The 13,823-nt window shown below is 45.7% G+C and overlaps 1 protein-coding gene across 1 annotated transcript in view; it reads left to right on the top strand.

Annotated features, from left to right (window-relative positions):
* PIK3AP1 (phosphoinositide-3-kinase adaptor protein 1) overlaps window positions 1-13,823 on the top strand; it is a 123,862-nt gene that overhangs the window by 90,489 nt on the left and 19,550 nt on the right. The window contains exons 10-13 of the mRNA XM_077125603.1: window positions 1,626-1,823; window positions 5,211-5,276; window positions 7,102-7,307; window positions 10,410-10,482. Of these exons, the coding sequence (XP_076981718.1) occupies window positions 1,626-1,823; window positions 5,211-5,276; window positions 7,102-7,307; window positions 10,410-10,482 (543 nt within the window). The remainder of the gene's footprint in view (window positions 1-1,625; window positions 1,824-5,210; window positions 5,277-7,101; window positions 7,308-10,409; window positions 10,483-13,823) is intronic.

The raw sequence follows: 13,823 nt of genomic DNA, 5'->3' as shown, positions 1-13,823 counted from the left end.
AATAACAGGGTGGACCTAATTTAAACTTGTTGGTAGGTGAGGCTGCTCCGAGGAAGTGACAGTTCAGCCGAGACCTGAAGGGGTTACTAGCAAAGCATTAAGGAAAGAATGTTCCAGAGGGAACAGCATATGTGAACTCCCCGAGGCAGGAAAGAGTTTGGCTTGATAAAGACACAGATGGGAAGCCAATGTGTCTGGAGGCAGTGAGTGAGGGTCAGGCGTTGTGGGCGTCACGCTTACCCTTGGGGACAGCTGGCAGCTCTCCAGGATACCTCATTTTGCTAGCATTGGACGAACCTCCCCAGGGTTTCTTGATGTCCTTGCATGAGATGTTCAAAGATAAACAGACAGGGGCTCTCCCTCTAAATGGAAACTTTCTGGAGTCCAGAGCCCTCTGATGAGTTGGGCTGACCTGGTCAGTCCTCTGAACCTGCAGCACTCACTGGGAAGCCCATGGCAGACTCCCAGCAGCTCAGAAAAGATGCAAGGAAAACAAATTCCCCAGTAAATTCCAAAAGAAGAGAACCCAGGCTATTTTCATTCCTATAAAATTTTGAATATTGAATTTCATTCAATAAAGTTTTGTTGACTGCATGGTACTAAGGAGAGGAAGGGAAGGGGAGCAAAGCACCTACTGCTGAGAACTTTCTATGTGCCAGACACTAAACTGGGTGCTTATCATTCATTATTTCATTTTTCCCTCACAATAATCCTGTGGGGTATGTTTCCGAAGGAAGTCAGACTCAGAGAAGCTATGCAGTGGGCCCAAGGTCACACAGCTCATGTATTTGCAGGGTGGGTGGCATCCACAACCGAGTGCGCTGGGACTCTTGAAGCCAGGCTTCTTCCAGTGTACGCTGTGCTTGGGTCCCACCACCGACTATTGCAGCCTGTCATCAGGAAGGAGTCAGGGAAGATTGAGGGTCTGAGAAGCAGATTTCCCTTGCAAAGTTGCAAATGTTTCTGTTCATTGGGGAGCAGAAGCAAGAGCAGTGTGATGGTTAAAGTACAAGCACCAGAGTCAGCTTGTCTGGGTGTCATTCTGCCTCCGAGTGACTTTGGGTGAATTATTTATCTTCTCAAGGTTCCTGCTTCTTCATTTACAAAATGAGAATGATTGTGCTGACTCTCATGGGTAAACTACTCTCTGACCCATGACCCCTCTGCATGGCCCAGAGGAAGTCCTCAGGAATTAGTTACCATTGCCATTTAGGTGAGGAAGAGGAGGATTCCGGAGCTGTTGGCTGGAGGACTCTGGTACACCCTGAAACTGCTGCACAGCACCAGGGAATGGTCCTATGCATAAGGCTTTTAGGACTGTGCTTCCTTTATCCTTAGTTCTAATAGGATAAATAACCAGATCTCTCTCATTGGAAGGATTCAGAAATCGCAGAGCCTGATGCTCACTTCCCTTTGCTGCATGGATGGGTGGCAAATAGAGTAGTTTTTCAGTTGCTTCATGGGGCTCTGAGCAGATTACACAAGAGATGATGTAGGGGAAAGTCCTTTGCTGAAGACAAGTACTGTACAAATAAGGTATGGACACTCTCAGCTCTCAGCGATGCTTGACAGTCACCTGGTTCTTTTGAGCACTGATTTCATTCTCCTCTCTCCGTGCCTCCTAGGCGACAGTGTGGGGATGGCCACTTTGGAGAGGAAGCTGCACCCTCTTGGTGAGAATGAAGATGTCTATCACACTGTGGATGAAGAGGACAGCTTTTCTGTGGACCTGGCCAGCAGGCCCCCGGTCCCAGTGCCCAGGCCAGAGGCTGGTCCTCCTGGTGCTCATCAGCTGCCTGACAATGAACCCTACATTTCTAAAGGCAGGTGGGGCAGGGAGTGGTGCCCAGAAGGGGCTTCGGAGCTTATCCACAGGAAGTGGTTGGATCTCTTATCTCAGAGACTGTACCCACCTGAATGGTCTCTAACCAGCCCTGGGAGACACCAGTCATGACTCAGGGCAGATTCTGGAGCTAGGCCAGGGGCGATGGTCAGATTCAGTTCTGGCCTTGTTGTAGGCATTCATATGGGGTTGCAGAGGCCAAGGTAAACCAGATTTCCCCCTACCCTGAATGACCAGAACCCTAGGAAATTTTTCTCTTGATAACTTTTTTCTCCTCCTTCTCCTCCTCCCCTTCCTTTTTATTGTTAATAGCTATCGTTTATTGAAATCGACCAAGAGTGCTCTCTCTGGAGCATGTCATTTAATCTTATAATATCCTACTAAGTAAGGACCATGATTACCTCCATTTACAGATGGGAAAATGGAGGCTCACAGCGATTGTTCAGTCAACAAGTAGCTGGGCCAGGATTTGAACTCAAAGAGAACAGACTTCACAAATTTGGTTTTTAGTCACTGTGCTAGACTACCTATCTACCTACATTAATTAAAAATTGGTGAGAATCGGGTTTTGGCTTCTCCCTAATTATCCCTAGGACATCAGTTAGACACCAATAGTATTGTCAGTTTCACTCTCTTTCAGGACTTGTGTTAAAATGATCACAACCACTGTAAGACACTAAGAATGCTGTGTCTGTCTCTGACCTGCATTCTCTCTTTACTAGTATAAGAAGGTGCTGTCAAAGGTGTGGCAAAATGTGATTGTAAATTGGGGAAGGTAGCCCTCAACCAGGGCCCTAGCTAACTGAGCTAGAGTTGCCAGATAAAATGCTGGATACCCAGTGAACTTTGAATTTCAGGTACAAAACAAGCAATGCTTTAGTATAAATAATTCTTTAGTATAAGTATGCTCCAAATGTTCTTCTTTGGTTTTGGTTTTTGCTAACTCTGGCAGCCCTAAATTGGGTAGCAATACAGTTGTGGGATATTATATATTGCCAGATGTGGTCTGTGTTCGTGGTTTGCCATCTCCTCGGGAAAGATCTCCCTTGGCAGGTGTTGCAGGCACTGCTGGTGCTCCACCCATCTCACCATCGTACTTCACGCTTCTGTGCCCATTGGCTGGACCTCAGCTGTCAGCACCTGTGCTCACAGCCCATAGGCTTCTTCTGGCAGAACAGGGTGGAAGTGCTGGCGAATCAGCAGGCAGGGGCATTGCCCTCATGCCATGACTGACAGCAGTTGGTGGACGTACACTCCAGCTGATTCGCCCCTCTGGTGGGAGAGCTCTTAGGTGCGCGTTCTACATTGTTTCCCAGAGATCCCAGCTTTCTCACAGTGATAACTGACTTGATAACCCGTCATTTATTGTTTTCTCCCCTTCTCTGTCTCACCTCTATCACCTCTAAAATAAACCACAGGCATACCTCATGTTATTGTGTTTCGCTTTATTGCGCTTCGTAGATATTGTGGTTTTTATAAATTGGAATGTTTGTGGCTGCCCTGAGTTGAGCAAGTCTATGGGCGCTGCTTTTCCATCAGCATGTGCTCACTTTATGTCTCTGGATCACATTTTAACTAAGATACATACATTGTTTTTTTAGACACAATGCTATTGCACACTTAATAGACCACAGTATAGTATAAACATTACTTTTATGTGCAGAGAAACCAAAAAAATTGTGACTTGCTTTATTGCGGTGTTCGCTTTATTGCAGTTGGAATAGTTCGGTTGGAACCGAACCCGCAATATTTCTGAGGTATGCCTGTACTTGCACTTGAATCCTTATCTCAGGGTCTGCTTCTGAGAGAATTCAAACTGAGAAGCATGCAAATATATATTGATAATTCTTGGACAGCAAAGGTGGGGAGTGATGATAGCAAGGCTCACTTTGGGAAGGCAGCTGGGACAGGGACACAGGTGATTCCTGAATCTCCTGATAGATTTGCTAGGAAACTGTGGGAAAGCGAAGGAAAGGAGCAAGGCAGGAGATGACAAAAGAGACAACAGCCTGGAGGCCAGAACACCTAGGTTTATATCTCAGTTCTTGCATTTTCCAGTTGCATAGCTTGGAACATCGACTAAGTCATTTCACCCTCTTTACCTTTAGTTTCCTCATTTGTAAAATACCTCCTAATGACAAATGCATGCATTAATACATGTATTATAATATATACTAATATCCAAGGATACATATCCTAGGATCAGATAAAATAATACATGGGGAAGTACTTTATAAACTTAAAGCACTGTAGAGATGCCACTTGTGTTAACTGGCATGTCAAAGTATTGCTATTCTATTAGCATCGATCTCAAAGCTTAGATATGAATAAACATAATGAAAACTAACACTGAACACTTAGATATGCCTGGAAATGTTTTAAGAGCTTTCTATATTAATTCATTTAATCCTCACAGCCACCCATGAGGAAGGTACTGCCCTAATCCTCATTCTATAGGTTAGAAAACTGAGCAAGGAAGAGATCAAACATCTTGTTCAAGGTTGCATGACTCATGAAAGACAGAGCCAAGCTTTGAACCCTGGGAGTCTTGTTCACAATCCAGAGACTCTTAACTGCCATGCCATCCCACCTCTGATGGCTCATTTGTCACTTGCCAATTTTCTCTATTAGCTTTGATGGGTCTGTTTCCATCTAAGTCCCTATAGAGCGAAGCACACATTTTGCCTTCCTATTGCTCAGAATTATGTCTCTGGTACTTCTTGACATCTTACATGGCATTGCATTTTATTCTCAAACTTCGCAGTGTTCCCTGGCTAGGTTGAGGTATTTAGGAATTCCAGGAATATAGCCTTGTTAAGATTTCCTTTTCTTCAGTGATCCTGTAAAGGCCGATGTCTTCTGGCTCTGAATTAGTGTTTCTAGATGTTGAGAGCTCATCCGTTTGACAATCCCCACTCCTGCTCTTTAATTACCTCTTTCTAGAGTTTTGATTTACAGAACTGCACACGGTATGGATTCATTATTATGACTTGCACAATATTTTATATTTTTTTAATTGTGGTAAATAGCTCCCTAAATTTACTACCTTCTATTTCTAAAACTTTTTCATCACCCAGAACAAAATGCTTTTACCCATTAAGTAGTAGCTCCCCATCCCATCACCCCCCCTCCCGGTACCTCTAATCTACTTTCTCTCTCTATGAATTTGCTTATTATCACTATTTCATATAATATTTGGAATCATATAATATTTGTCTTCTTGCGCCTGGTTTATTTTACTTAGCATAAGGTTTTCAAGGTTCATCTATATTGTAGGATGATAATGTTCTCCTTTTAAAGCAGAAAATATATAAAGCCCTTTAGAAAGAAGTTTCCCTTGGCTCTTACATTATTCTTTATCTCATAGTTTTTGCAGAGAAAAGTCAAGAGCGGCCTGGGAATTTCTATGTTTCTTCAGAGAGCATCAGGAAAGGTAAGGCAAATGCTACCCCTAGCATGAACCGAACTTCAAGGTGGCAGCAGCTTTCATATTTCAGAGATCTCCTGTGTAACAACAACTCCTTTGCATTGAAAAAGCGAGGTCCAAGAGGCACCTTAGGGTGCAGCTGTCTGAGACAGCTGTAATATGGTAAAGTGAGTGAGGAAGAGATTTGGAATATCCTGTTACTGTATGGATTGAGCATACAAAGGAGACACACAGGAAGTGTCCGCACAGTGCACAAAGTACAGTCTAAACATTGAGATTGATGCCAACAGGATGAATGTAGGTGGCCCGGCACCCAGTCTTTACCTAAAGATACAGCCCTCTGTGCTGTTTACTTACCCTATCTCTCTAACTATACTTTCATTCAAGTTTTATTTAAGAAACATTTTGTTTGCCATTGGGAAACAATTTGGAAGTCCCAGTTCTTTCCTTTTCTTTTTTTTTCTAAAGGCATTTTAAGGAAGTTTGAGAAGATAAGTGTTTTTTTTTTTTTTAATTCATTTCCTTGTGCTAAACAGAGGCATTCAGCGTTACCCATTGACAATTCTTTTGAAAAAATAGCCCGGACATCATCTAAGCCTTTGATTCCCAAAGGAACATGGTAGTGGGAGATTGGCACTGGTTGGCTTGTGCATTTTGTTTTCTTCCCCTACCCCATCTCCCAGTACCTTCAAAGACTGCCTTGGGAAGGACAAAGGCTATGTGTGTAGACAGATGAGTGAATGGTTGGGCAGAATGATAGACCATTGCCTTTGGGGTCTTTTCAGTATCCACTGGTGAAGCCGTCTCTCTTTCTCCTTGTTGCTGTCTCCCTGAATCACAATGACTAAACGGAGTCCTGCTGGAGAAATTTAGAATCAAGGACAGTCCAATACGAATTGAGCAGTAAAATGTCAAGTTGTCCTCACATGCTCCAGCGGCCCCCACAAGTAATTTGCTCCCCACAGAACTTAGTAAAGCAGAGTCACAGCCTGGAGAGAGGGGATTTGCTTCCTATTTTCTTGGAATCTCCAAAGCAGGGAACCGTGAATTTGTAATGTGGAGGAGGGGTGGGCACCGGAACAACCCAAGGAGAGGTAGGAAGGGCCCAGCACCTAATTTATGCCAGATGACGTTGCGCCTAGGTCATGGGTCCATTGGTACCTCTAGCGTTTCACGCCCATCAGTCCACAATCTTTGTTCCCATGTTGCCTAAAGGCTGTGAGGGCAGATGAATCTGGGAGTGGTGCTGGAAGGAGCCTCCTGTCTAGGCTATTACACTCTGGATATTCTCTTCTGGGAGAGGATTTTAGTCTACAGCAGTGATTCTCAATGGGGAATAATTTTGTATCCCAGGGGACAATTGGCAATATCTGGGGACATTTTAAATTGTCACAACGGGGTAGAAGTGTGCTGATGATATCTACTGGGTAGAGGCCAGAGATGCTGCTAAACATTGACTATACAACAAACAGCCCCCACCAACAACGCACTATCCTACCCAAATGTCATTAGTGCCAAAGCTGTGGCATTCTGGTCTGAAAACTTCTCAACCATTAGGGTTTGGGGTGGGGGGATGGTTCTTTGACTCATCCAGAAGACTTCATATGTTTCTGACATGTTGCTAGTTCATCTACTTTAATAAGTTTTGAAGTTATTAGCTCCTTCCCTCTCCCCTGATTCCATATCATCACCCTCCCCGCTTGGTTCCACATGTAATTGTTCTTTTGAGACGTATCCTCTCGAACCTGTGACCAGCCTCATTAACCCCTCTTCTCATCGGCTCTTTGCTAGTGGGGAACTGTCTAGCTGAGTTTCACACCATTCTTTCCAGAGCCACCCGTCAGGCCATGGAGAGACAGACCCCAGTCAAGCATATACGACCCTTTTGCTGGCATGAAAACGCCAGGCCAGCGGCAGCTGATTACCCTCCAGGAGCAGGTGAAGCTGGGCATCGTGAACGTGGACGAAGCGGTGCTCCACTTCAAGGAGTGGCAGCTCAACCAGAAGAAGCGATCTGAGTCCTTCCGCTTCCAGCAGGTAATGAGCTCCAGGTGGCATCTGTTTCTTGTCTATTTCTCCACTAGACTCTAAGTGAGCCCCTAAGGACTTAGTGGTCCCCGTAATGTCCATGTGCATATCAACCTGACTTAGTGAGTTTGTGTGCGTGTGTGTGTGTGTCTGTGTCCTCTGTCGTCGGTAACCACACAGCTCCCAGCTTTTCTGGTTGTCATGAAGCTAGAGATGAGGCCGGGAATGAAGACTCAACTGTATACCCTGATTTCTTCTGCTGTTTCCCTACTGCATCTGGTCTTATACTTTCTAGCTTTTTCTCTTTTCAGAGTCCCTCTCTCTACTCCTAATGCCAAATCTCCCAAAGAAATACCCACTTGAGAACTCAAGGAGAACTTAGGAAGTTTCCAAGAAATGTGGTTAAGTGAACAAAGCAAGTTGCAGATATAAAATCACTCTCACATGTGCACAAGCCCTGTATTTCCATATCATGTGTGTAAATGCAAAGGCAAAGATCTGGAAAGGGCCATCCCATGCTCATGGTTGGGGGAACTGCTGCTCAGGAGGAGATGAGGGTTGGAGGACTGGAGCGGTCAGAAGAGTCTCCTGCTTAACTGTGTGGTTTGAAGTTTGCTTTTTTTTGAAAATTATTCATATTCTTGATGTATAATTAAAAACAACAAAAGAACTCAAAAGAGCCTTAGAAAGCTCATCCCTAGTCCAACTCCTTCATGTTGAATTTGAGGAAATTGAGCCCAGAGTGTTAAGGACATGCCCAAGGTCACTTAACAGGTAAGTGGTGGAATCAGGACTGTAATGATTGCTTTATCTCCAGGCCCCCTGCCCACCCAGGGTGCTTCCCAGCACTGTGTATTCTAGCTCTGTTCTCACCAGACCCAACAAACCAGCTGTTGGGAGTGGGAATAGGGGGGAGCACTTCTCCAGTGCTCAGATGGGTCCAAGTCTTCTTAGAATGGATAAGGCAGTGAGAAGGGGGAAAGTGGGCCATCAAGCCATCTTTGTTGAGCTCCAACAGCAGTATATTGGGCACTGTGCTGTGCTGAATAGATTTACACTCTTTTGCCCCTCACAGCATGCAAGGAAATAAGTATTATTACTTTTATTTTATAGCAAACAGAGGCTCAGAGAGGTAAAGAACCAGAGTCAGGATGCAAGCACTGCCTTCCTCACTCCAGAATCTGTGCTCCCTTTCTGCCCCTTCTGTCTTCTTAGTGCTCCTTTCAACATGGGTCACCCTCTCTGCCAGCCTGCTCCATTCCCTCTTGGGGTCACTGAATGCAGGAATCCACAGTCCTCACCTAGGAGACCCAAGGAGGTTGCAATCAAACGATGACTTTTTCTCCTTGCTAAGTCATGTGACCACGTGGCATGCTAGTAAGAGCTACTAAGGGCCCTGAGCCAGGCTCGCTGAGTTACGTCCTTGTTCTGACACTTGCTGGCTGGAGATCCTTGGCTTCTCTGGGCCTCCAGTTTCTCATCTCTGGAATGTGAAGGGAGAGGACTAGATATTGTAACCATGTAAAGTGCTTACATGCTTGTGCACATAGTAAATTAGTAAATACAGAATGCATGTGAACTGTAGGTTGACAGCTATCTTTCTTTGTCTGTACCCAGAGTCCCTGCAGCTGGCTTGTTCTGTGCCTTGACAGCCTCGTGGCACTTTCTGAGCATCTCCCATCCATGGGCTGGTGGGTGTGGGTACCATTTCTGAGTTGTCCCATCTTCTTTTTCCTCTACCTCTCTGTCCAGTCCTCTTCTCCTCCTTGTCCTCCTCCCAATGAGTGGGCACTGCACAGGTTCCCTTCGGCCTCTTTATGCAGGTGACTCTTTTCTGTGTCTCGTGTCCCACCATTCCAGCCCCCCGTTGGGTGTCTCTCTGAGGTGCTCTAGACCCTGCAGCATGTCCAAGTACGATCCCTCAAGGCTGCTTCCCTTTCCAACCCGCTGTTTCTATCACTGCACTATTATCTCTAGGGACTTCTGAATCTCTTCTGCTCTTCCCCCTGCCTCCCACCATATCCAATCAGCTGCACATCTTGCCTGGTCTTGCTCTGTGGCATTCTTCCTCTTACATCTGCTCCTCTTTCCATTCCTCTAGACCATTCAATGTCCATTTTATCACCTACATCTGTCTCACTAAGTATCTCCAGGTGGGCCTCCTTACCTCCAATTTTGCCCCCCCTCCAGTTTGCCTTAATCTTAAAGCTGTGATCAGTGCAAAGCATCTAGTGTTTCCCTTCTGCTTCCTGGACTGAATTCAGTCTTCCCAGCTTAGCAGCTGCAAACCAAAAAAACCTTTCCAGTCTAGCCACCTACGACTCCCTCACATGAGCCTTCTACCTCAGCCAGATTGTCTGGACATTATTTATTTCTTGGGCATTTTCCCTAGAATATTCAGACACTTAACTTTGTGGTGGTTGTTTATTGACTAAAATAGCAGGAAACCTCAGCCCTTACATACCTGCTCCGCATTCACTGAGTGACAACAATGGGCTAAACTGCAGGATCACAGAAGGCTCAAGACCTGCTTACTTGCCCTTGGAGTGCTCCCAATATCTCTGAAGAGATAAGACACACACACACTGACACACACACACACACACACATGCACACGCATGAACATGGCAAGGTAAGTGCTGGTGGTTGGCATGGTGGTCATTAAAGCCTGGAGCAGTCTGGGAGGCTTTACAGAGAAGGAGAGCTTTGACCCAGGCCTGGAACAGAGTAGTAGAGAGGAACTGGCATCCTTCAGGTCAGGGGCATGCTGTGCGAGCACTCTCGCAGAGGCAGGAGTGTTTGTGAGCAGGTAAGAAACTGCCAGACCTGGAGGAAGGCCACGAGTCATAAGGCCAGGGATGGAGCAGGAAACCAGAGGGATGGGAGGCCACGTATTTTGGAAAGGATGTCTTCTCTTTGGGCACAAATTCTAGGAGTACTGGGATTTCTTTGGGGGCCAGAAGAAAATGCACTGATCTTCATTTGCATGTTGAAAATGTTATTGCAGTGTGATATACTTTCAGACAACATCACATCAGAAAGAAATTCTGATGCCCACAAGGTATAATTTTGGGGTATACGTTTTAAAATAAACTTAATTTTTTTTTCCAGGAAAATCTTAAGCGGCTAAGAGACAGCATCACTCGAAGACAGAGAGAAAAGCAAAAATCAGGAAAGCAGACAGGTATGAGGCTTCAGCAGGGAGAAGGCTGGGGGTGCTGCACTGTGGGCAAGTTTGCTGCAATCTGTTGCTTTTGACTCCTTTTTGCTGTGACCTGCATGGGCAGATTTCTTGCCTGGACCTGTCACCCTGTTTGCAGATCTGGGTCCCTCTCTATACTGTGAGGTCCTTTTGGGCAGTGATTTTTTTCTTGTTTATTCTGTATATCTTGTACTCAGCACATAAAACATGCCTAGTAAATGAATGAATGAGTGGATTGAACTCTGTATCACTAATCCTCCAACTCAGAGAGGATGATAATGCTTTCTCCTTCAGTTGCCTGACTCTCTACATAGCATTTAGGAAGGCATTTGTCCTTGAGCAGAGAAAACCCTGTTCATGTAGTGTATGTGTCTGAGTCAGGTGTGGAACGGCATCATACATGGCCTCGAGACCCAGGACCCTGTGTAGCATGGATCCCACGTGTACAGTAGGGGTACACCAGCAGGGGCATGGATTCTAGTCTGTACACGGCAGACTGGGCCCCTCTGCTCCTTTGACCTCTCCTCCCCCAGGTGCCCTCACTCCTGAGCATAAGTGGTTGGCATCTGCCCAGATGGCAAATCTCCACTGAGAAACTGGCATGGTGGGGCTCTAGGATTTAGCACAGCCAGCCTGTAGCAAGAGGAGCTGATACACAAAGGCTTTCAGAGGCACTCAGATCTTGCGTAGACCCCCATTACATGAAGAATTAAGTTGAATTCTGGCCTGTGTGTAACTTCAAAGGTCTGTCTCCACCTGCCTTCAACAGCCCAACTTCCCTTGAACCTGATCAGGCTGTTAATACCCTGTCCCCAAACAGGTCACCTTCCTATCATAGGGTCCTTGCTCATGCTTCTTCCTTATCACCTGTATGAAAGCTACTGGCCTCCAGACCCAGCTTTGGCAATCTTTCTCTGTGAAGCTTCCTGGACCACTCCTTCCTCATTCAGCCATCTGTAGAAGCTACTGTCTCTTCCATTCATCTGGTACTTCTCTTTTACTGTCTTTCATCACTGTTAACTCATCCCTTCATTTAAACCATCTGCAAATCCCAGAGGTTCTACCTCCAAAATGCATCCTAAGTCTGGTCATTTCTGACCATCTCCCAGGACACAGCTGCAGCCAAGCCACCATCATCTCTTGCCTGGACTAATGCAGTAGCCTCTTCAGTTGTCTCTTGGCATCTACTCTTGTCCCTCTACAGTTAATCCTTCAAACTACTGACAATGACCAATTTAAAAATAAAAATCAGATGATGCCACTCCATTGCTCATAATCCTCCAGGGAGTCCTTTTCCACTCAGAGTGAAGTTCGAGGTCCTCACTGCAGCCTGCAGGGCACTACATGACTCATGAAGGATCAAAGAGACCATCCTAAGACCCCCACTTAGGTGTCTAGATTTTAAACTTAGGTGACTGCTAAGCTGGGCCTGGGCCCTCGAGCCAGCAGGGTTGGGAACAATATTCCAGCTCACTCTCGTCCCTAACTAGCTGGGAACTGTGGGCAAGATACTTAACCTCCCTGAGCCTCAGTCATCATCTGCAAAATGGCAAAAATTTAAGTGCTGACCCCGCTAGGGCTGTTGTGAGGATGGAGTGAGTCAGGATATGAACTGGACCTAGCACAGCGCTTGACACTTCGAAGCACTCTCTGATCACACACAGGTCTGCACACCAGCCAGTGGCCACTGACACAGGGCCCCTCAGGATGTTTGCACTGGGCTGGGTCTCAGCATCCAGGGTCTGGTTCCAGAGTCCCAGTTTTGACACATAATACAAAGTTCACCCCAGGTTAATTAGACCCCGACTAAGTGATTTATGCCCACCCGTGGCTGTAGTCTAAATTGAAATGTCTAAGTTTTTCCAAAGGAACAGGGTTTAGTTTGCATTCCACTGCCCTTCCCCGCCTCCCCAAGAAGCAGACCCTCTGGCAGAGATGCGAGAGCGAGGAGTTTCTATGGGAGATGATGGGGAAGTGAGACAGAGTAGGAAAGGGAGTTGACATAATACTGTCACCACTGGAGAAACTGGAGCTTAACCTCGCTGGGGCCGCATGGAGTCAGTGGGGGACACAGAGTCATCCCACCACGAGAGTTGGGGCCTTTATACACCAGCTCCCTGCAGTCACTGACGCAGGCCTCTGGGGGCCGGGGCTCATGATTTGCTGCCAGAGGAAGCTTCAGGCAGTTGGAAGTTGGAGCCCTGCACTGCCATAGTGAGGCCTGGGCTGCAAAGGGAGAGGCAAGATTTATGGCTAAGCAAATATGACATATCAGTTAACTCCATAAAACTCTGTTATTATTTAGTTACCTAACAACTTGTAATTACCAAATGTGAGTTGGGATGGGGGGAGCTGCTTCTGGGCTGCAGTATAGGTGCTGAGGAGAAGGAGGGGTCGGGTGGCATGTGTGGAGATATGGTAAGGAGGCAGTGGATTTGGATTGGGACATCCCTAGTAGTCAGGGTTTGAGGCCACTTACTGTGCTTTAACCATCGTGGCTCCTTTTCAAAATCTGTGTTCCACATTGAGCTTCTGTTTCTACTAGAGGAGAGAATTCTGCTTACCAAAACAAACAGAGAAACAAACAAAAAAATACACCTGAAAACCACTAACACACAATTATACTGACAGATAGGAATATTAAAGTTGACAAATGGCATTTCTGTTTGAAGAATCTTCCCCAGGAATATCACCTACTCCAAACTCAAGAATTGTCTGTGTTCACTTGGAAACTTCATTTGCCTTAGAGAAGAAAAAAAAAATGGTTCTTTTTCTTTAATCTGAATTAACATCCCAAGGATAATTGAAAACGAATAATTTGCTAGTTCACCTTCAGCCCTGGGGAGCTGATTTGCTCATGCGGGAATGGATCAGAGCTTCTGTGGTCCTAGAAATCAGAGGTGGGCTGATTTCCAGGGCCATAGACCGGAGATGCTTAGTTGCTCTTGAATGTCCTGGCCCCACAGAGAAGACAACCAGTATTTGTGTTCAGAGTGTGTCGAAAAGCCTTCCGGGGCAGGACAGCGAGGAGTAGCCTGGCTCCCCAGAAACCTGGGCTGTAATCCTCACTGCCGCCAAATCACCTTAGGATCCAGCGCAGTTCTTTTAACCATTCTGTACCTCAGTTTCTTCATTTGAGCTTACACCTGGCTTCCTTGCTTAGGGGAGAAGTAGTGAAACTCAAACGAGGGATACTAGCACACTTGGGGAAAAGTATTATACAAACAATAATGACAATTATTATTAAGTTATTATTAAATAAAAAGATATGTATTTAAAGAATATCAGCATTTGCAGACATTTTAACTGGCTCTACTTGATGT

Source organism: Tamandua tetradactyla, chromosome 13 (assembly GCF_023851605.1).
Source record: "Tamandua tetradactyla isolate mTamTet1 chromosome 13, mTamTet1.pri, whole genome shotgun sequence".
Classification (NCBI taxonomy): Eukaryota; Metazoa; Chordata; class Mammalia; order Pilosa; family Myrmecophagidae; genus Tamandua; species Tamandua tetradactyla.
The sequence above is the reverse complement of the archived record's forward strand: the minus strand, read 5'-3'. Positions and strand labels throughout refer to the sequence as shown.